At 42.0% G+C, this 24,622-nt stretch overlaps 1 protein-coding gene across 1 annotated transcript in view; it reads right to left on the minus strand.

The window, feature by feature from the left end:
• Positions 1–16,656: 16,656 nt before the first annotated feature.
• Positions 16,657–24,622, minus strand: part of LOC122556420 (uncharacterized) — a 91,156-nt gene continuing 83,190 nt past the window's right edge. Inside the window, exon 7 of the mRNA XM_043703047.2 lies at positions 16,657–19,972. Coding sequence (XP_043558982.2) covers positions 19,816–19,972 — 157 coding nt within the window. The 3' untranslated portion in view covers positions 16,657–19,815. The remainder of the gene's footprint in view (positions 19,973–24,622) is intronic.

Consider the following 24,622-nt stretch of genomic DNA (forward strand, 5'->3'; position numbering starts at 1 on the left):
ATCGACAAGAAAATCTGTCAGGGATGCATCTATCCATGACTCTATTGGGAGGAGTGACCATCACACATCCTTATGGAGTTGAGATTGTGTCTTAACATTGAGGGTATCCTCTGTCATGGTATCTGGCACTATCATCATACTAAATTGGACAGACTTTGAGTTGATCTGCCAACAAAAACTTGGCAAAAATGAGGTATTGCTGGCCACCAGCTGTAGAAAAATTGTATTCAATTGCACTTTGTAACATCGTGGTCCAGCATATCCTTCACTCTACCATTACCATCAGGAAAGGCAATCAAGCCTGGTTCAATGAAGAATGTAGGAGACCACGCCAGGTGTAGCATCCAGCATCCCAAAAAATGAAGTACCAACAGCTGAAACTCCAAGACAAGATTACTTGTACACTAAGTGATAGCAGCAGGCACTAGACAGAGTGAAGCAATCTGACAGCCATCAGCTTTATCTTCTGCAATCCCCCCACATGCACTTATGAATGGTGATAAATACTTAAACAAATAACAGGAAGGGTTTGGCTCCTCAATGATAGCAAATACCAGAGATCCAGAAAATCAGTGCAAAAGTCAAAGTGGAAGCATATGCATCCATCTCCAACCAGTTGCTGAGTTGATAATTGATCATGACTTTTTCTTGATGTCCATAGCATCACAAATGCCAGTCTTCGGCCAATTTGATTCAAAACCACATGCACTGTAGTATTGGCGTGGAGCATTGGGTTTTGCAAAGTCTCTGAACTTTGACATCATACTAACAATAGTACTAAAGATCTGTGCTTCAGAACTAGTGAAATGAGGGAGACTGCACTTGACATCAAGGCTGCATTTGACCGAATGTGTACGTCAAGGAGTCCTTGCAAAACTAGAGTTAATGGGAATCAGGGTGAAAACTCTCTGCTGCTGCCTGACACAAAGGAAGATGGACATAATTGTTGAGGATCAGCCATCTCAGCCCCAGGATATTACTGCAGGCATTCTTCACTATAGCATCCTAGGGCCAACCATCTTCAGCTGCACCTTCAATGACCTTCTCGCTAGCTTAGGGTAAGATATAGGGCCATTTACTGATGATTACACAATGTCAGCATCATTTATGACATCTCAGATACTGAAGCAGACCATGTTCAAATGCAGTAAGGCCTAGATAACATCCAAACTTTTTATTTTAACAAAAGCAGCAAATAACATTCTCACTACATATATACCAGACATTGAGCATCTTGCACAAGAGAGAATCTAACCATCACCCCATGACCTTCAATAGCATTACTGTCACCAAAGCCCCACCATCAGCATCCTGGGAGATGCCATTGCCCCAAAACTCAATTGGACCCCTTTATAAATGCTATGGTTAAAATAGCAGGTGAGAGGCTAGTAATTCTGGGCTGAATAGTTAACCTCCTGTCTCTCCACTGCTTATTCGCCATTAACAAGACACAATTCAGGAGTGCAATGAAATACTCTCACTTGCTGGGATATCTGTAGCTCCAACAACACTCAAGAAGCTTGACAGTATCCAAGAAAAAGCAGACCTCTTGACTGGTACCATATCCAGATCCAGCAACATTCACTCCCTCCTCCACCAAAGTACAGTTGCAGCAGTACCAACTTGTACTAATTATGAGATCCACAACAATAACTCACTACAGCACCTTCCAAACTTGCAACTTCAAAAACTTAGAAGAACAAGGACAGCAAATACATTGGAACACAACCACCCCATCCTCCAGTCACCCCATCCTCTCTTGGAAATATACCATTGCTCCTTCGCTGTCACTGAATCATAATCTTGCAACTCACTTCATAACAGCACTTTGACTTTACCTACGCCTCAAGGACTGCAATGGTTCAAGATAGCCGATGCTATTCAGGAACAATTGGACTGTGCAACAAATGTTGACCTAGCCCCAGTGCTCACATCCCTTGATTGAATAATAGAAAAAAAAACAAGTTGATTTCATAGTTAAATCCGAATTGGTGGAATAAATTCAAACTATTGCTGTAACATGATCAATCTGCTATTCTGAAATGTATGTTGAATACCGTAAAATTGATTGGTGATTAAAGTGATGATTCACAAGTGGAATAAATCAATCTGATATGACTCATAATGTTTCTCTTGGCTAACAGCTGAGAACAGTTTTCCAGAAATAATGAGAAGTCTAATGAATATTTTGTTCTTCAAACTGGGGAAAGGAGTGAACAGAGCCTTCATTTCATGGACTTGTTAAACGTACAGGGTACAATGGCATCTATTTCACAGAATAAGCATTCAATCCAAATGGTCTATGACTCACTTTTGGTCCCCATGAGTCTCTTCCCATTCTCATCACTTAACCATATGAAAATAATCATCTAAATATTTTCTAATCAATCTGTTCAGGGCTGTTATTGTATACCCCTGGAGAGTTGGGTTTTGAACCTAAGCTTCCTTTATCAGTGAGTTACCAAACCACAGTGGGCATCACTCATATGATGTTGAAACAAAAACAGAATATATTGGAGAATAGCAGCATTTGTGGGGAGAAAAAGAGTTAGCTTTTCAAATCCAGTGACCTTTCATCAGAACTAAAAGGCCCAATGATTCAAAATGTTCACTCTGTTTTTCATTCCATAGCTGCTCCCCGGCCTTCTACATTTCTCCAGCATTTCCTGTTTTCAGTTCAGATCTCCACGAGCTGCAGTTCTTTGTTTTATTTCAGTCTGCCATTCATAAAGCTCTTTTTGCAACTGCTAGACATCTTAAAGCATTTTATAGCCAGTTAATTATGTTTTGAATTGAATTCACTGTTGTGATGTAGGAAATGCCGCAACTAATTTGTGTTAATTAAAAATCTCACAAAGTGCAATGTGATAACAGACTATTCTTTGTGATTTTGTTCGATCTTGGTCGAGGGAGCAGGAATTGCACACTTACTTCTTCTTCTTACTACCTATGATTCCAGTAACATGTCCTTGATTCGAGAGAAGACAGCTCTTCCCTGACTTACAAATGTGGAGGAGGATAGAAGTGCATCAAAATTCAGCATTCCTAGGCAGGTTCCTGCTCGTTCAGCTCATTTTTGCCTTTGCCTGCCTCACTTAAGGCTGGATATATTTTTAAAACAATGTCCACAGCCTTCTGACACCAGATAAGCAATTTTATATATAAGGCAAGAAATATTAGAAGTTGTTTCCAATATTTTCATGTTTACTTTGGTGTTTTAAATTAACTTTGTGCTTATATTCAGTACTTCTTTGACATTCCAAGAATGTAACATGAACACTAACATAAGTTTCTGTGGGAATATGAATAACGTGATGATTTTCAGGAATATAATAACTGCATTAGTCAAGAAATATCTGCAGTGGACTTGAACTTGGGACCTTACAGAGGTGAGACCGCTGCCAACTGAGCGACAGCTGACACCAACGTCTGCACATTAATTTAGTTTAGGAGATTTGTTTTCTGCCCATTGGAGAAAACAAGATTATTAAAATGCAGAAACAGTGGTCACAGTTTAGGCACTTAAAAAAGTAAACCATTTAGGACTGAGATGAGGAGAAATTTCTTCAACCAGAGAGTGATGAATTCATTACTACAGAAAGCAATCAAGGCAAAAACATTGTATGATTTCAGAAGGAGTTGGATATAGCACTTGGGCCTAAAGGGATCAAAGGATATGGGTGAAAAGCAGGAACAGACGATTGAGTTGGATGATCAGCCATGTTAATAATGAATGGCCTGGAAGGTTCAAAGGACTTAATGGCTTATTTCTGCTCCCATTTTCTATGTTTTATGAAGAAATTTATTTACAGGGTTAGCATTTATTTTTAAATCCATGGGGGTTGACACATTCTGCAGTCAAGATGACATATCTCCATCATAACAATCTGCACCAGTTCCGTCTGAGCCATTTGCATGACTATGTGATCTTCATTGAGTCATTCTGAATATCATTTGCACTGCACACTGATTCTGTGTTCTGAAGCAGTACTGTGCTTCACGCCTGCCAGATTCAAATTCCAATAAAATACTCTTAACCTCAAAGATATAAGTGAATCTTCAAGTTAGGTCAATAACAGGCTGCAAAACTTGTTTCAATAGATCTTTACATATGAACAGGAATAGGCCATTCAGTCCCTTTAGCCCGTCCTACCATTCAAAAAGATCATGACTGATTGGTGGCCTAACTCCATATGCCTATGTTTGGCCCATATCCCTGAATATCTTTGCTGAATAAAATATTAATGCAGATTTAAAATGAACAATTTATCTTGCATCAACTGTGATATATACCTTCTGTATAGAAGTGCTTCCTAACATCCTGAATGTTATAACCCTAATTTTTAGATTATGTCTCCTAGTTCTTGAATCCCAATCAGTGGATTCAATTTATCTTTATCAACCCTGTCTTTTCCTTTTAATATTTTGAAGACTGTGATCAGATTACCACTTAACCTTCTAAATTCTAGAAAAAACAATCTCAATCTGTACAATCTCTCTTCATATTTCCAGGTATCATTCTTGTAAATCTATGTTGATCCCCCCCCTCCCCCCAAGGCCAATATATCCATCAGAAAATGGTGCCCAGATCTACTCACAGTCTTCCAAATGGAGTCTCAGCAGGGTTTTGTATAGCTGCTGTATAATTTCTGCATCATCATGCTACCCATTCCCTGGATATAAAACCCAGCATTTCCATTAGCTTTCTCGATTATTTTCTGCATTTGGAACTGTGCCATCTACCAGGATATCGAGAGTCTCAAATTACTTTGTGTTATGAGAATAAAGGCATCTTGAAACAATGTGCAAATGTGAAACACTAGTCTGAAGTTTTCTGCCTGACTATCCGCACCCCCCCCCCCCCTGTAAATAATTAGTGATGATTTAATCTTGTTCAATACATGTTTATCAGCTGTTAACTTTAAAATCCAGGGAGGGATTTTGTCTCAACCTGGAGCTTTATTTATATTTATTTCTTGCAATAATTTCAAGCATTGTTTTCATTAAAATGAGATTTAATATGCCTGGCCAGTTCATTATCCACTATCCCCACCTCCATTCCTGAGGAAGGGTTACACCCAATCCGTGGACTTCTTCACCTCCTGATCCTGCCTGGCTTGCTGTGTTCTTCCAGCTTCCTACTTGTCTACTCACAGAGATGCATAATGTGGAAACTGACCCTTCAGTCCAACTCATCCGTGCTGACCAGAAATCCTAAATTAATTTAGTCCCATTTGCCAGCATTTGGCCCATATTCCTCTAAACCCTTTTCATGTACCCATCTATGTGCCTTTTAAATGCTGTAATTGTACCAGCCTCTTCCTCTGGCAGCTCATTCTATACATACACCACCCTCTGCCCTTTACGTCTGTCTTAAATCCTTTCCCTCTCATCTTAAACCTATGCCCTCTAGTCTGGACTCCCCCACCCTGAGGAAAAGACCTTGGTTATTCACCCTAACCTAGCCCCTCATGATTTTATAAACCTTTATAAGGTCACCCCTCAGCCTCCGAAGCCCCTAGGAAATCAGATCCAGCCTATTTGGCCTCTTCTTATTGGTCAAAGTGTCCAACTCCAGCAACATTCTTGTAAATCTTTTCTGAACCCTTTCAAGTTTCACAACATCTTAAATCTGTGCTGCGAGGTATACTAGGAAATTGATCATTTGGTACTTTTGCTTTTTCCTCAGGATCACATATAAAACTCACTGTCTACTTTGATATTTGAAATACAGTGTTGTAAAGACACTGCATCTTTCAGCATGGCCTATGGTGATCTCTACAGAACAATGCAGGCTTTCTCCAATTGGTTAGAAACTCGGAAGCTTGCTGTTTACTTACACATGAATTCTGTAAAGACATTTTACAGTTTGGTCCATTTTCCTTGCAGCAACAATGAGATTAATGAAATTAATAAAATTCTGGTGATATCTTCTTATTTCTTCCAAAGCAGTGACTGTTTTTGAATGGAAATTTTCCTCTTGGCCTTTTTCTTTTTTATTGAATCTCTGAGACGAAGGTCAGAAATGGTAATGGAGTGATTCCTGGCTCTGCAGAAACTGAGTGTGTCGGCTGTTCGATGAGTACCTTTCCCTCTTCTTTCTTGTCATTTCTTTCACCCCTGTCTCCAGTCCCTACCTCCCATTTTTGTAGCTCCTCTCAATACTTTTGAAGTCCTCCCCTTCTCCTCTCTCTTTGCAGCCCACCTCTCCATTTTCAGGCTCCTCTTTCACCTTCTGCAGCTTTGTTTCTCACCCCGATCTCACCTTCCTATCCCTCTGCCACCACGTGCACACAGAAATGCACAGGCAACTTGGTGGCTCAGTGGTGCCTCACGGTGTCAGGGACCCGGGTTCAATTCCAGCCTCAGGCAACTATCTGTGTAGAGTTTGCACATTCTCCCTGTGTCTGAGTGGATTTTCTCCGGGTGCTCCAGTTTCCTCCCACAGTCCAAAGATGTGCAGGTTAAGTGAATTGGCCATGCTAAATTGCCCATATTGATCAGAAATGTGTAGGTTAAGTGAATTAGTCGGGGAAATGTAGAGTAATAGTGTACGGAACTACTCTTCGGTGGGTCAGTGTGGACTTGGGCCAAATGGCCTGTTTACACGCACACACACACATCTTCCTCCCTGACCTACTCCACTGGATTATGGTTAATCTGATTTTGAATTGCGCTGATGGATGTCCAAGCATTGAACATGTGTGATGCATTCCTTTCAGCAGTAGATCCAGGAATCAGTGCACCTCCACCCCATGGATAGAGAACCACATTTTTCTCATTCACTCATGAGATGTGGCTATTGCTGAATGGCCAACATTTATTGTCCATCCCTAGTTGCCCTTGAGAAGGTGTGGTGAGTTGCATTCTTGAACCACTGCAGTCCATGTGCTGTAGGTAGACCACAATGCTGTTAAGGAGGAAATTCCAGGATTTTGACCCAGCGGCAATGAAGGAACAATTATATGTTTCCAAGTCAGGATGGTGAGTGGCTTGGAGGGGAACTTGCAGGTGATGGTGTACTTCTGTATGTGCTGCCCTTGTCCTTCTAGGTGGAAATGGTCATAGCTTTGAAAGATGCTGTCTAAGGGTCTTTGGTGAATTTCTGCAGTGCATCTTGTAAATTGTACACACTGCTGCTACTGCATGTTGAAGGGAATGAATGCTTGTGGATGTGGTGCCAATCAAGTGGACTGCTTTGTGCTAGATGGTGTCAAGCCTTTTGAGTGTTGTTGGAGCTGTACCCATCCAGACAAGTGGGGAGTATTCCATTGCACTCCTCACTTAGGCCTTGTAGATGATGGACAGGCTTTGGGGAGTCAGGAGGTGAGTTACTCACCACAGTATTCCTAGCTTTTGGCCTGCTTTTGTAATCACTGTATTTATGTGGCAAGCCCTGTTGAGTTCATACTCAATGATAACCCCAGAATATTGATAGTGGAGGATTCAGTAATGGTAACACCACTTAATGTCAAGGTGATTAGACTGTCTTATTTTGGAGATAGTCATTGCCTAGTGTTTGTGTGGTGTGAATGTTACTCACCCTTGTCAGCCTAAGCTTGGATGTCCCAGATCTTGTTGCATTTGAACATGTTTCAGTATCTGAGGAGTTGTGAATGGTGCCGAACAGGTGTAATTATTGGTGAATGTTCCCACTTCTGACCTTTATTATGGAGAGAAGGTCATTGATGAAGCAGCTGAAGATGGTTGGGCAGAGGACACTACCCTCAGGAACTCCTGGACTGGAGAAAACTGACTTCCAACAACCACAACCAACTTCCTATCTTCCAGATATGATTCCAAATAGAGGAGTGTTTGCCCCCAATTCCCATTGATTTCAAGTTTGCTCGGGCTCCTTGATACCACACCCGGCCAAAAGCAGACTTGATGTTACTCTCACCTTCCCTCTGGAATTCAGCTTTTTTGTCCATGTTTGAACCAAGGTTGAAATGACATCAGGAGCTGAATGGCCCTGGCTGGGCATTGCTGAGCAGGTTATTGTTGAGCACGTGCTGCTTCAGAGCACTATTGATGACACCTTCCATGACTTTACTGATGATCAAGAGTAGACTAATGAAGTGGTAATTGGCTGGGTTGGATTTGACCTGCTTTTTATGTACAGGACATACTTGGGCAATTTTCCACATTGTCGGGTAGTTGCCGGTGTTGTAACTGTACTGGAACAGCTTGGCTAGGGGAGCAGCAGATTCTGGAGCTTAAGTCATTAGTATAATCGCAGGAATGTTGTCAGGACCCATAGCATTTGCAGTATCTAGTGCCTCCAGCTGTTCTTGATTTAAGATGCAGTGAATTGATTTGCCTGATGACTAGCAGCTGTGATGCTGGGGACCCCTAGAAAAGGCCAGCATGGATCATCCACTTGGCACTTCTGGCTGAAGATTGCCGCGAATTCTGCAGCCTTATATTTTGCACTGATCTGTTTCATCACTGAGGATGGGGATATTTCTGGAGTTTCCCCCTCCAGAGAATTAATTGTCCATCACCAATTATGACTGAATGCAGCAGGACTGCAGAACTTAGATCTGATCTGTTTGATGTGCGACCAAAAATAAGGACCCGTTTTCTTCAGTTTTCCTGGGCTTCAAAACTGCATTTCAAGAAGAAATTAAGTTCTTATGGCTTTGCTCTGGTGTCAGTTAGGCAGCTACCACAGGGCAGTTGGAGAATTGGTATGAAGCATTTTGCAGGGATACTGTTTGTGCCTGTGGAAAACGTGACTGCCACTTTAATGAATGGTGTTTAATCTGCTCAGGACTCCTAAATGATGAATAAACACTGAATGTTTAACACGGCAGTGCCACATATTTTTACAGGACATAATTGACTCAGGTTCAGGCTCTATCTACAGAAAAACACAAGTCTTTTCAGTTGCTGGAACAAAAGACTAAGTTTGTTTTCTACACAGTGAATGTTTATGATCTCAAACATGCTGCCTGAAAGAGCAGTGGAAGGAGATTTAACAGGAACTTTCAAATGGGAGTTGATGAGACCTTGAAAAGGAAATATCTTCCATGCTATGGGAAAGAACCAGCACAATGGACCAAATATAATCCTTCTGTGTATGATTGTATGTGGAATCCAGCAGGGAAAGCTTTGAGGGTAGACCATTTGATGTAGGGAGACAAAATGTTGTTATTGATACTGTCCAGACTAATGCCCGAGAGGTATGTGCTCAAATGCCAGCACAGTAGCAAATCTGGAGCTGAAATCTACTCCAATCAAGAGTGATCAAGAAACCATCATTAATAGTTGTTCATCTGGTTCATTAATGTGCATTAGGGAAGGAAATATGCTGTTCTTACCTTGTCTGGCCTATATGTGACTCCAGTTCCACAACAATATGGTTGACTCTGAAATGTTCTCATAAGCTACTTGGTTGAAGGAAAATTAGGTTTGGGCAACAAATGCTGACTGCACCAGTGATGCCTATAGCCCATAAGAGAATAAACTAAAATGAAGCTCCAGACTATTTTACACTTGATTAATTTTGAAAGTTTTTTTGGGTAAAAGAACATCATGATGTACAGACCAAAAGGTCGAAGAGCTGATACCTCATTGAACCGAGGGGACATCAGCAGTTTGAAGTGCTAAATTCTCAACCCCACTACTTACAGTGAGAAAGTACGTACTGCAGATGCTGGAGATCAAAACTGAAAAATATGGCACTGGAAAAGTACAGCAGATCAGGCAGCATCCGAGGAGCAGGAGAGTTGAAGTTTGGGGCATAAGCCATTCATCAGGAATGCATAATACTGTGTTCATTACCTAATCCCATATCGAAAGATTTAGTTAAGTATTGGACTGAAGCCAGCGTTCATCCCAGGGGAGTTTCTTCCTGGAGTGTTGGCAGCAACGGGAGCAGTTTCTTCCCGAAATGACATAAGCCAGAACGAGGCACCAGCTGCTTCAGCGTGGTGGGCCAGCATCGGGTTTGAGTCCAGTTCAGACCTGACAGTTTGACCAGAGGATGCATTGTGGAGACCGAATCAGCTCAGATCCATGTCAGCAATGTCAATGGAGGGAAAATGGCGCTGAAGAATGGTGACATGTTTCCAGTGGTGATGACACAGCTCCAGGCCATGGCTGGGCCTGGCTACCTGATGGCAGAGATTATGATGTTCAGCTGCGGTGGTGTGCAGGGGCACGGGTAACCTGAGTGTTCACAGACTGAGGCAGAGACTTTATGGCATTGTTTTGCTGGCAGTGAGGATGCATGGCAGGGCAGGGGAGTGATCTGATGTTTCCTTTACCTTTGGCTCGCTCTTTTATTTCTGCTTCTGTTTTTAATCCTGACTTTTGTATTCTAAGATAGTGCTGGAGAACAGCAACTTGTACACTTTTCACTGTACTTCTGTATTCCTGTTAAGAAAGTGAGGACCGCAGATGCTGGAGATCAGAGTTGAGAGTGTGGTGCTGGAAAACCACAGCAGGTCAGGCAGCATCTGAGGAGCAGAAGAGTCAACGTTTCAAACATAAGCTCTTCATCGAGAATGTGAGGTGCCCAAGGGGGCTGAGAGATAAATGGCAGGATGGGACTGGGGGGAAAATAGCTGGGAATGTGATTGGTAGATGAAGGCCATGATCCGCTTTGACCAGGGGCCTCCAAGCCCTTCTTCCTCTCCCGACGTCCCCAACAGTACCCTTCCACCGACACTCTCATTCGTTTGGCCGAACTGGTCCTTACCCTTAACAATTTCTCCTTCGAATCCTCCCACGTCCTCCAGACCAAAGGGGTAGCCATGGGCACCCGTATGGGCCCCAGCTATGCCTGTCTCTTTGTTGGCTACTTAGAACAGTCCATCTTCCGTAGTTACACCGGCACCACTCCCCACCTCTTCCTCCGCTACATTGATGACTGCATTGGCGCCACCACATGCTCCAGTGAGGAGGTTGAGCAATTCATCAACTTCATCGACACATTCCACCATGACCTTAAATTTACCTGGACCATCTCTGACACCTCCCTCCCCTTCCTGAACCTCTCCATCTCCATTAATGATGACCGACTTGACACCGACATTTTTTACAAACCCACCGACTCCCACAGCTACCTGGATTACACCTCTTCCCACCCTATCTCCTGCAAAAATGCCATCCCATATTCCCAATTCCTCCGCCTCCGCCGTATCTGCTCCCAGGAGGACCAGTTCCACCACAGAACACACCAGATGGCCTCCTTCTTTACAGACCGCAATTTCCCTTCTCACATGGTTAAAGATACCCTCCAATGCACCTCGTCCACATCCCGCACCTCCGCCCTCAGACCCCTCCAACCGTAACAAGGACAGAAACCCCCTGGTCCTCACTTTCTACCCCACCAACCTTCGCATTAACCGCATCATCCACCGACATTTCCGCCACCTCCAAATGGACCCCACCATCAGGGATATATTTCCCTCCCCAACACTTTCCGCCTTCTGCAAAGACTATTCCCTCTGTGACTACGTGGTTAGATCCACGCCCCCCCCTACAACCCACCCTCCCGTCCTGGCACCTTCCCCTGCCACCGCAGGAATTGCAAAACCTGCACCCACACCTCCTCCCTCATTTCCATCCAAGGTCCTAAAGGAGCCTTCCACATCCATCAAAGTTTTACCTGTACATCCACATTTATTGTATCTGTTGCTCCTGGTGCGGTCTCCTCTACATTGGGGAGAATGGACACCTCCTAGCAGAGCACTTTAGGGAACATCTCTGGGACACCCACACCAATCAACCACACCACCATGTTGCCCAACATTTCAACTCCCCCTCCCACTCTGCCGAGGACATGGAGGTCCTGGGCCTCCTTCACCGCCGCTCCCTCACAATCTGACGCCTAGAGGAAGAACGCCTCATCTTCCGACTCGGAACACTTCAACTCCAGGGCATCAATGTGGACTTCAGCAGTTTCCTCATTTCTCCTTCCCCCATCTCACCCCAGTTCCAAACTTCCAGCTCAGCACTGTCCCCATGACTTGTCCTACCTGCCTATCTTCTTTTCCACCTATCCACTCCACCCTCCTCCCTGACCCCTCCCTCACTCACCTATTGTACTCTATGCTACTTTCTCCCCACCCCCACCCTCCTCTCATTTATCTCTCCACCCTTCAGGCACTCTGCCTTTATTCCTGATGAAGGGCTTTTGCCCGAAACATCGATTTTACTGCTCCTTGGATGCTGCCTGAACTGCTGTGATTTTCCAGCACCACTAATCCAGAATCTGGTTTCCAGCATCTGCAGTCATTGTTTTTACCTTGGTTGACGAAGGTGGGGAGTGATGGTGATAGGTTGGAGCGGAGGATGGACCGAACACGTGGGAAGAAAGATGGACAGATAGGGCAGTTCAAGACGATGGTGCTGAGTTGAAGTGTTGGATTTGGGATAATTTGGGGGGGAGGGGAGCTGAAGAAACGGTGAAATCGACATTGATCCCATATGGTAGGAGGGTCCCAAGGTGGAAGATGAGGCATTCTTCCTCCAGGCATTGAGTGGCTAGAATTTGGCGGTGGAGGAGTCCCAGGACCTGCATGTCCTTGGCGGAGTGGGAGGGGGAGGGGGAGCTGAAGTGTTCAGCCACAGGGCAGTGGGGCTGTTGTGTGCGTCACAATTAAATCTAATAAATAAATAAAGGTCACCAGCATGAAAGGTGCTTTGCTTCAGCCAATTTGATTCACATTACATGATATCAAGGAACATCTGGAGGCATTGGATATTGCAAAGGCTGCTGGCCTTAACAATTTACAGAAATAGTATTGAAGACACATTCTCCAGAACTCCCATTAGTCATGGTAAATGTAGGGTTAAGGATTAAGGGGATGGGTCTGGGAGGGATACTCTTCGGAGGGTTGGTGTGGACTTGTTGGGCCAAATGAGCTGTTTCCACATTGTCGGTGTTCTCTGTTCTAACCTGCGTGCCCCTTGCCAAGCAGTACAGATGCACCTACAATATTGAAATTTAATTTACAATGCAAAAAATTGTCGAGGTTTGACCTGCACATAAAAAGCAGGATGAGTCCAACTTGGCCAGTTACTGCTCAGTGGTTGACAATAAAGTGTTGCAGGGAGTCATGAACTATGCTATAAAGCAGCACTCACATCATAATAACCTGCTCATTGACACCTATTTTGAGCTCTGTCAGGGCCATTCAACTCCTGACTTCATTAGAGCTTTGGTTCAAGCATGGACAGAAGAGCTGAAATCCTGAATCGTAGAATTCCTTACAGTGTGGAAACGGGCCCTTCAGCCCAACAAGTCCACACCAACCCTCTGAAGAGCAATCCAGACACATTCCCCTACCCTATTACTCTACATTTACCCCTGACTGATGTCCCTAATCTATACATCCCTGAACACTATGGGAAATTTAGCATGGTCAATTCACCTAACCTGCACATCTTTGGATGGTGGAAGGAAACCAGAACACACTGAGGAAATCCACACAGACACAGGGAGAATGTACAAACTTATCGCCTGAGGCTGGAATCGAGCCCAGGTTCGTGGTGCTCGGAGGCAGCAGTGCTAACCACTGAGCCACCGTGCTGCCCACATTTGACTGATTGTGGCTCCATGGGCCCTTGCAAAACTGGAATCAATAGGGGTTGCGGAATACTCTCCACTGGTTGTGTTGTGCCTTGTACAAAAGAAGATGATTATGGTTGTTGAAGGTTAGTCATTTCAGCTCAAGGATATCTCTGTGGGAGTTCCTCAGGGTAATGTCATAGCCCCAACCATCTTCAGCTGCTTCAACCTTGCTCCTTCATACGGCCAGAAGTGGGTATCTTTGCTGATGATTTAACAATATTCAGCACTATTCATGACTCCTCACTTAATGAAGCAGAATATGTCCAAATGCAGCAAGGCCCGCAAATATCCAGAGTCAATAAAATGTGGAGCTGGAGAAAGCACAGCACATCAAGCCGCATCAGAGGATCAGGAGAGTTGATGTTTTGGGCAGAACCCTTGATCAAGACTTGGGCTGAAAAGTGGCAAGTAAAGTGACATTGCATATATGTCTTGCAATGACCATCTCCAATAAGAAAACCTAACCATCGGCTTTTGACATTCAACGGCATTACCATCGTTTGAATCTCCCACCATCAATTATTGTTGATTGGAAATGGAACTGGACTAACCATTTCAATACTGTGGCTGCAAGAGGGTGAAGGCTATGAATTCTGCAATGAAGAATTCACCTCCTGACTTCCCAAAGCCTATCCACCATCCACAAGGCACAGAACAAGTGTGTGATAGAATACTCCCCACTTGCTTGGATGATTGCAACTCCAAAAACACTCAAAAGGCTTGACACTGTCCAGGCCAAAGCCTACAGCAAGAGGACTGCAGCTGTTCAAGAAGGCAATTCACAGCACTTTCTCAAGAACAACCAGGGATGTACATTAAATGATAGCCCAGCCAGTCACACCTGCAACCCATGAGTTAGTTAAAAACCCAGAGAAACTTACACCAGCCAGGAAACAAAACACACTGACAGTCATAGAGATGTACAGCATGGAAACAGACCCTTTGGTCCAACTTGTCCATGCCGACCAGATATCCCAACCCAATCTAGTCCCACCTGCCAGCATATGGTCCATATCACTCCAAACCCTTCCTATTCATATACCCAACTAGATGTCTTTTAAATGTTGGAATTATACTAGCTTCCACCACTTCCTCTGGCAGCTCATTCCATACATGTACCACCCTCTGCGTGAAACCGTTGCCCTTTAGGTCCCTTTAATATCTTTCCCCTTCACCCTAAACCTATGCCCTCTAGTTCTGGACTCTTCCACCCCAGGGAAAAGACTTTGTCTATTTATCCTATCCATACCCCTCATGATTTTATAAACCTCTATAAGGTCACCCTTCAGCCTCTGACACTTCAGGGAAAACAACCTTAGTGTATTCAACCTCTTCCTATAGTTCAAATCCTCCAGTCTTGGCAACTGCCTTGTAAACCTTTTCTGAACCCTTTCAAGTTTCACAACATCTTTCCGATAGGAAGGAGGCCAGAATTACAAAAGTGGCCTAACCAATTTATTGGTGAACTCATTGTACAATGTCTTATTACATGCAGCAGGATCCTTAAAAAGCTTAACTGAATTTAGCTCACATAAAGCAAGAAATTAGGACCAAGGAAATATGATTATAATGGAGCATTATGTATTTATTGGCTTGAAAGGATGGTGGAGACAGATTCAATCATGGCCTTCAAATGAAGTTGAGTAAGCACTTCAAAAAAAAATACAGTAAATGGCAGAACTCTTCGAAGCATTACCATACAGAGGGATCTAGGCATACAGATATACAGTTCCCTGAAAGTAACAACACAAATGGATGAGGTGGTCAAGAAGGTGTATGGCATGTTTACCTTCATTTGTCGCGGCACAGAATATAAAAATTGGCAAGTCATGTTGTAGCTGCATAAAACTTTAATTAGGCCAAATTTTGAATATTGCAGCCATACTACCAGAAGGTTGTAGAAGGTTTGGAGAGGATACAGAAAGGTTTACCAGGACATTGGAGAAAGTGAGGACTGCAGATGCTGGAGCTCACAGTCGAGAGCATTTACAGCATTCCTGATGAAGGGCTAATGCCTGAAATGTTGATTCTCCTGCTCCTCAGATGCTGCCTGACCTGCTGTGCTTTTCCAGTACTACATTCTTTACAAGGACATTGCCTGGTTTGGAGAGTAGTGCCTATGGGGAGAGATTGAACAAACTTGCTTTGTTTTCAGTTCAACATTGAAGGATGAGAGGATGACCAGAAAAAAGTTTACAAAATCAGGAGAGGTATGGATAGGATTGATAGTCAGAAGCTTTTTCTCCTAGGATAGAAAAGTCAATTACTAGGTGACATAGGGGCAAAGAGTTTTTTTTGTTCAGAGAGCAGTCATGTGTCAGCATAGGCTTGGCGGGCCACAGGGCTTGTTCCTGTGCTGTACTGTTCTTTCTCTCTTTTGAAATGGCTGGGAGGATTGGACTCACAAATTGCTCTTGTAGAGAGCCTGCATGGGCTCAGCTGACTTATTGGCTTCCTTTGTGCACTATTCATTCTGTGATTCTTTGATTCTCGGGCTCTAATAGTAAGAAAATGTAAGAACCTAAGAAATAGGAAAAGGAGTAGACCGGCTTTTTGAAATTCTGCTGTGGAATAAGGAAGCTTGGTCTTGGGTTTTAAGTTTATTTTCTCACCAACTCCTTACTTATCCTGATTTTCTGACACACCTTTAATCTGCCTACACAAATCTTAAATATTTTCAAAACATAGAGCATTTGCATCCCTTTGTGTCAAAAACCTCCAACATGTCTCCACTCTTTGAGTGAAGAGATTTCTCCTCATTTCAGTCCAAAATGATCGATCCCTTCCCCTGGAAAATTTCAAATGGGTTTCAGGGAGAACTTCTTTACTAAATAAATGAAAAATGTTAAAAACGATTTTCAATGTCATTTAAGGTATCATTTGGAGTTACATTTGGACAATTTGCATAAGAGAAGTTTAACAGGATTACCAGGCTTTCATCACCCTCATTCTCTGTGTGTTATTTTAAATGTTTTGGTTATATGATAACATAGCTTAGCAACATATTGCAAAACTGAATTTGTCAGTCCTATTGCAGAAGAACCTCTGAACATCAAAACACAGACACCATGTTGGATTAAAGGAATAATTTTAATGTAAAGACTGAAGTTAGAGCAAAACATTACTACTATAATCTACTGCAATTAAAGGAAAGCAAGATTGTCACACTAGGACTACAGCAATTTAGTTTTGAAGAAAAATACAGGGCACAATATATTCACTAAGTGTCATACAGACTATTATACTGATGTCAGCAATTGCAAGCAAACTTCAGAAATAGACATGTACATCATTAGAAAGAATCTACCACTTTATGTTCTACAACTGTTGGATAATTGTACTTAAAAAGCAGTGTATAAGAAATCTACAACACCACACAGTATAATTGTAATAAAACAAGTTTTAGCAAAAAACATCCAAAAATCTACAAAGAGTTTCACAATGTCTCGAGATCTAATTCAGTCTTTTGCTTTTTCTAAGAAATAAAACAGTTACTTGTATATGGATATATGTATATTCAATACTCACAGGACATATTCAGCATGCCTACATATTAAAACAACTACAGACTACCTCTCCTGCACTGGCTACCAAAGCTTTACTTTCAAAGCTATGGCTGATTGATCCAGTCTTAGAGAAAATATGTTATAGGGTTATCGCTAGTTTTTAAATAAAGTTAAATGACAGGACTCCAAATAATCTCTCAATAGTTCAAGTCCCTGTTCCACAAAACTTTAGCTCAATCCATATTTATCACCTCTATGGGAATGAACTCAATGAATCTTTGTTTTTCAACTCTGCCAATGTCTTTTTCTGTCCTTTCTTTTCTGTTCTTTTAAAGGCACTGACTCTGTATGGATCCTTGGGCACAGCCTGCACTCCTATACCTGGTCCTAATGAATAGTCCACTTGGACCTCTGGTAGTGGTTTTTAGCTTGCAAGCAGGGGCAGGAAGGCCAGGTGATTGTTCCTCGCTGAACTTAGGACGTTAGGGCTCTCTATTTGCTATCCGTGCTAAAGTTAATTGACATTGAAGAAAAGAGAGGTAGATCTTAACATTGTACAATGGTGTGGATTGGATGATAGCAAGTTGGTAATATCTTCTGTACTGCACCCAATTATCTATCCACTTTGACAGAAATAAAAACTGAGGTGTAACAGGATTTGCTAACTTGCTTATCTTCCAATTAACATGACCAGTCAAAGTTGAGATCTACTCCATTGTAGTTGGTCTGGAATTTCTAAATACATTCTAAACAAGATGAAAGTTTGTTGAATTTTATTCTCCACTACCATGTATATTGAGGCAGAAGCATTATTAAGTTCTTAACAATTTTTTATCTTCACCAAAGGATGCCTCAGGGTATTCTTTTCTATGGTTCTATCTGATCTAACCCTCCTATTCGGTTTTGGTCCCTTTTCTCGGTGATAACCTTAGCTCCATTTGTAACTGCATCTTTTTTTTGGTATTTCATTGCACTCTACATCCCTCCTTTCTTACTGCTCATTCTTTTCCCTCTTAGTAAGCCTTGTCCCATCAAATGTTCTATTTCAGGCAGATGAAATAGCACTCAAATCCATGAGCTTGTGTATGCCCATAGTCACCATTTCTGCCAGCTTAGGATCAAGTGGAACTCCAAAGGAATGGGACAGACAATGTCAAAGTTCTTGGGCAGATGCCATTCCTGGTTAGTACTCCACCTGTTAGCTCTGACTGACAACTCATACAATTCAACAAACTAATGGAGGAAATCATATTGCAAATATTTTTCTTTTCCACTTTGTTTTTTTTCCTTTTGTTTCTTTTCTGACCTGTTTCACCCCTCCTTAAGCTAAATATGGGGTGTTAAACAGTGAATAAATTACAGAACATGTAATGCAAGCGATAACCCTCAGTGTGGCTAACATGCACAATGAGGAAATGGACGCTTAAAGTATTCCTTAATCTATGTTAAGGCTGTTTATCATATTGGACTGAATAAATGGAGACACAATATAATGAATGGTTGACTGAATTAAAATTGTGGCTGCTAGCATTGTGCAACACCTGTTTACTGAAGGGAATGGATTTTCTTTAAATGTTTTCCTTAACTTTTCCCCATCATGGTGATGAGCGAAGATCAAACTTCCAGTTCTCCAGGGAAGGCACAATTTCTCAGTGACTTAAGTTAGAGTATCTCTCTCTCTGCTGCTGCTGACATGTGTAGTCATAGTGTTTTCTAGTGTGAAAAAAGGCCCTTTGGCCCATTTTGTCCATGCCAATCATCAAACACGCACCTACCCTAGTTCCAGTTCCAAAACTTGGTATGCAGCCTTTGCATGCTATGAAATGGAGAAAGATGGTCCATGCCAATAGTCCGCATTGCATGGTTCAAAGGTTTTGCAGACTCGCTCCTCATTAATTGAAAAACTCAGAAAAATCTGTTTCTTCTATCTATCTGTGGAGTTCTGGTTACAGCCATTCCAGATGTTGATGGCCTCCAGCACATTCTATTATCTTGCTCTTCAAACAGAGGTGACAAAGAAAAGGCCTTGTGCATGCAATTTCTGCCAAGGGTCAAGCAATCACTATGTCAGAACTGAACTTATAAGCCCATCATGAGAGGAATCATGAAGAGTGGAGGGACTTTTGCCTCATCAGAGCATAGTATACCATGTTGGGAGTATTCCTCAAATCATTCCTTTGTCAAGCCAGTGCTTAGGATCATGCCCATTGATAGAAATGTTGTAATACTGGCCTGAAACCAGTTTTAGTTGTTCAATGGTATTTGATGAAGTAACAATATTCCTGCCAAATTCCATGTGGCAATGATATTACAGCCACACAGCCTGAACTCAGTTACCTTAAACTGTGGGTTGTTCAGAGAGAAATGTTCGCACCTATAAGCACACAGACTATCTTAAACAAGAAAGCATTTGCAGTTGGTGCAGTTGATCCTTATTTCATTGAGGATTACTGAAGCATTGTGAACTCGCACACTGGAAATGCAATTAAAGAAAACTCCATTCCCTTTCAAACTAATACTTAGTGCAGCAAAGGACCTGCTTTGGTCCAGTGATTTTTTTTGAGTGACATTTAGTAATTTATTTTTAAAAAACGTGCTTCAGTCATGCAGCTCCATTTTATAATTCTCACCATTAATATTCAATTCCGTCTTGTTTCTTCTTCACTTTATTTACCACTCTTCTTCTTCTTCCCGAATGTAATGAAGGACTTCCTCCCTTCACGTTCAGTAGTTGACTTCCCGGAGAGAGTGGTGGTCGTCCCGGGAATGTAGACATTGTGTAGATAGTCGTTGGCCTGATGGTGAACCGGGAATTTGACCGCAAGCCTGGGTGTCCAGCTCTGGTCTCCTGCCACTCGAACTGGAGATGCCTCTATGATCTCTGAAAAGAAGATTTTGAGTAAAACATCAGTTAATACCCAAGTGCGAAACAGTAATGTATGATCGTTTTTGCCTCTTGCATGTTTCTTAGACTGCAGCCCATGTTTCAGTCTTTTATTTTGTTGCTTTTCAGTTTGCTGCTGTTGAGAAGCCTTATGCAGCTTGCGATAAGGAATCCAGTGGGTGCTTGGAAACACATATTTATTCCCTGTCCTTTTATTGGTGCAATTTACTTTTCCTTATCATATAAATAAAATTTATAGTAATTCAGACTCCTTATTTCTGCTGTTCTTCCCTTTATTTCTGTATTCTGTGTCAGAACCTTGCATCAGTGACATCAGTGTCTTTGGAAAACTGTCTCAGAATAAGCCTTTCTTAGTACTCCCTAATTACCTGGATCATTCGTACCTCGAACAGGCTTGGTCATCTTTTCATCTACTACCATTGAGGTCAGAGATAGCTTTTCCAATGCTGCTGTTTAAATGGTTTACCTTTTAAGCAGGTGCTTTATTATCCTGGTAAAACTGACAAGAAAGACCTTCAGTCACACTGCCATGACTGTGACATAGCCAGCACTGTTCTTTCGACTGGAGTCTGAAAGCACTATCTAAATAAACAGTTAATAACCCAACATATTCCCGACTCCACTATTCATTTGGCATTGATTTGTCGAAGTTTTCCTTTTTCCAAAACAAATGATGAATGTCAGCCTACCAGTTTCAACCATAAATCAATTTGTGAAGATAAGCTCAAACAACTAAAAGAAAACTTGGACTTCTTGAAGCCAATCCTGCACCATATTCAGCAGTATATCATGTTCAGGTGAAAACAGGTGCTTCTCTCAACCCGCCCAGTGATGGAGTGAAGTTAAGGTCATGGCAACAAAATTCATGAATCAATTTGAAAACAGCTAGATGCTGTGATGGGGTGAGGGAGGGTGAACCCCTGTGGAAAGATGACAGTAAATCATTTGTGAATGGATGAGGTATCCTTGGTCAAATTGCCCTTGATATTTATTCCAATCTTAAGGATCCTATCAACTGAATGTCAAGGTTGGAGTAAAACACAGGTTTACTTCCAAGCAAACTTTTTACTTCCAAACAAGAAATCATATAAATACCTCAAGGAAGTGTTTATAATTGAGTTGCTTTATCCCCTTGCTCATGAAATTATAAGCTTAATATTTCAGATGATATTTCTGATATTAGACAATTAATGTCTCATCATTTCTGTCAGAGTGCAGAAATTGCTGTGCCAAATATTGATCTATCCAATTTAAAAGAGGATTAGAATCTCATAGACTAACACACTGCCACTGCAGTAACATGCAAGTGTAAGACATATTTCTCTTTGCAAGTTTGGATTATATGAAAGGCTGGGCACAACAGGAACATGTTGCGAAGCAGTGTACTGATACTAGATATTCATTCACAGCACAGTAGTTGCTTATTAATAAGCATACCTTTGTCAAATGGAAGACATATGCAGAAATAAAGAGGTTTAATATAAAGGTTTTCTGGTTAGTTCTTGATCACTTGATTTAGCATGAAGAGTCAAGATTCTTCATCTGTTGTATGTGGTCTTCAGCAGCATAAAGAAAAAGTGTTTTATGAAACATGCACCTGGAATATAAATAGAGAACAGGGAAAGTCCCCTCCCCCTGCACCCTCAAACCTGGCCCCAGTTTGATACCCCTAGTTTAAGCTGATGCCATCTGAGATAGCAATAGAAATACTTGTAACCTCATGCCATGAAAGATGAACGATATCAGTGATATTTTCCACACCTAGAGGAAATCTAGCCCCATCAGTATACTAGCAATCGGCAGCAAAGTGGTGGAAGGTGTCATTAACAGTGCTATCAAACAGCATCTGCTCAGCAATAACCTGCTCACTGATGCTCAGTTTGGTTTCTGCCAGGCCATTTCAGTTCCTGACTTCATTTCAACTTTGTTTCAAGCACGGACAAAAGAGCTTAACTCCAGATGTGTGGTGAGAGTGACAGTCCTTGACAAGATGATCACATTTGATGAAGTGTAGCACTGAGGAGCCCAAGCAAAACTGGAATCAGTGAGAATTATAGGTAAATTCTGCACTGCTCAGGCTCATACTTCACACATAAGAAGATGGTTGTGTTTGTCGGAGGGTGGTTATCTCATCTCCAGGACATCTCTGTAGGAGTTCCTCAGGATAGTGTCCTCAGCCCAACCATCTTCAGCTGCTTCATCAATGACCTTTCCCTCCATCATAAAGACAGAAGTGAAGCTATTCGCTGATGATTGCACAATGTTCAGCACCATTCTGGATTCCATAGATACTCAAATGTAATGAGACCGAGACAACACTCAGTCTTGGGCTGAAAACCAGCTAGTCACATTTGTGCCTCACAAATGCCAGGCAATGACCATCTCCCGTAAAAGGCAGCCTAACCATTGGCAATCGGTTCAATGGCACTGCCATCACTGAATTTCCCCATTATCAACATCCTGGGGTTAACATTGACAAGAAACATCAGTGGATCAGCCATATAAATATAATGGCTACCAGAGCACTTCAGAGGCTAAGAATTTGGAGCAAGTAATTCACCGCCTGACTGCCAAAAAGTTTATCCACAATCTACAAGGCACAAGTTAAGAGTATGATGGAATGCACCCCATTTGTCTGAATGAGTGCAGACCCAACAACACTCTATAAACATGACACCATCTAGAACAAAAGAATCTGCTTGATTGACACCACATTCACAAACATCTACCCTCTCCACCACTGATAGTAGTAGCAGTGTGTACTATCCACAAGATGAATTGTAGAGTTATATCAAAGGTTCTTAGCAGCTCTGAACCCACAACTATTTCCATATAGAAGGACAAAAGCCACAGGTATCTGTGAACACCATCCCCTGCAAGTTCCTCACCAAGCCACTCATCATCCTGACTTGGAAATATATCACAGATCCTTCAGCGTTGCTGGGTAAAATTCCTGGATCTCACATCCTAACTGAATTGTGGATTGCCTACATCACATGGACTACAAAACCCAGTTTAAAAGAAAACAGAACATCAAAATGAATGTACTGGTTTTACTGCAGCTCTGTTCTGAGGAATGCAAGAAAAGTCGGATCAGTACGTGCCATTCACAAGTTTTGCTGGTTTTTCTTTTTGGGTGTTTCAAGAAGGTGTTTCAAGAACACCATACCTTCTCAAGGGTAAGTAGGGACAAGCAATAAGTCCAGCAATGCTCAAATTCCATGAATGACAAAGAAGCAAACTGAAGAACCATATAGAGTCAGAGAGTCATAGAACTGTACAGCACGGAAACAGACACTTTGGTCCAACTCCTCCATGCTGACTGGATGTCCTAAATTAATTAGTCCCATTTGCCAGCATTTGGCGCATATCTCTCTAATACCTTTCTATTCATATATCCATCCAGATGCCTTTTAAATGTTGTAATTGTACCAACCTCCACCACTTTCTCTGTCAGCTCATTTCTTACACGCACCATCCTCTGTATGAAAATGTTGTCTCTTAGGTGCCTCTTAAATCTTTCCTCTCTCACCTTTAACCTATGCCCTTTAGTTTTGGTCTGCTACCCTGAGGAATAGACCTTGGTTAATTACACTATCCATGCCTCTCATTATTTTATAAACCTCTATAAGGTCACCCCTCAGCCTCCAATGATCTATGGAAAATTGCCCTAACCTATTCAGCCAATCCCTAGAGTTCAAACATTCCAACATTGGCAACATCCTTGTAAATATTCTCTGAACCCTTTCAAGTTCCACAGCTTCCTTCCTATAACAGGGAGACCTGAATTGAAATTATGCTTTACTTCAACTCCTATCTTTTTTTAACTTCTGAATAAGGTGCCTCCTCGATGGATCTTTTGTGGTCCATGTTTTTTTAAGGAGAGCTTCCATTCTGTAATATTCCTTTTGCTTAACCAATATCTTAACAGTGCTTAGGTGAAAAAATGAGGAATTTTAATGATTATTTAAAGCTGTGGAACATAATGCTGGATATATGAAGCATAAACCAATCTCGCAGAAGATGTGAAACTACATTCTGCTTTATGCTTCTGTTTCAATTCAGTTGTCTCTTCAAGTTTCTTCTGTCTTCATCTTCCTCTCCTCAAGGCACTGACTCCTGCTCCCTCAGTGTTGGCTGCCCATCAATGAGTCCTTTTAATTGTCATTTGTGGTTCATGGGAGTGATCCTGACTCTTTCCTTACTAGGCATCACAAAAGGGATCATTCATCTACTGTGCACATGGAAGAACATGTGCAGGCAAATTATCAGGAGTAGGAACACCACTTAACTTCCACTTGTGCATTGTATTGTCAATGAAGCCTTACATTTCTACTGCCATCTCAGGGGACTCAGTATAGACAACTGATTGGGTCTGAGACATTCTTGTCTGTGTCACTCAATCGCACATTGGATAATCATATTTCTCAACTTAGCCATTGGGGATTAGTTCCATTCTGGCATAAAGCTATTTTAGCTGGCTTGTAACCTCAATAAAGTCCTACAATTTAGCAAATAATCTCAAAAAATAACAAATAAATATTTAACACAGGTATCTATTGAAAAAATGGCTTTCATGTAATGGCAGCTTCCCAAACATTTAGGATTGAAAAGTAGTGGAGTTCC

The sequence above is a fragment of the Chiloscyllium plagiosum genome, unplaced genomic scaffold (genome assembly GCF_037043375.1).
Source record: "Chiloscyllium plagiosum isolate Xiang-an unplaced genomic scaffold, Cpla_swu_hap1 HiC_scaffold_16, whole genome shotgun sequence".
NCBI lineage: Eukaryota > Metazoa > Chordata > Chondrichthyes > Orectolobiformes > Hemiscylliidae > Chiloscyllium > Chiloscyllium plagiosum.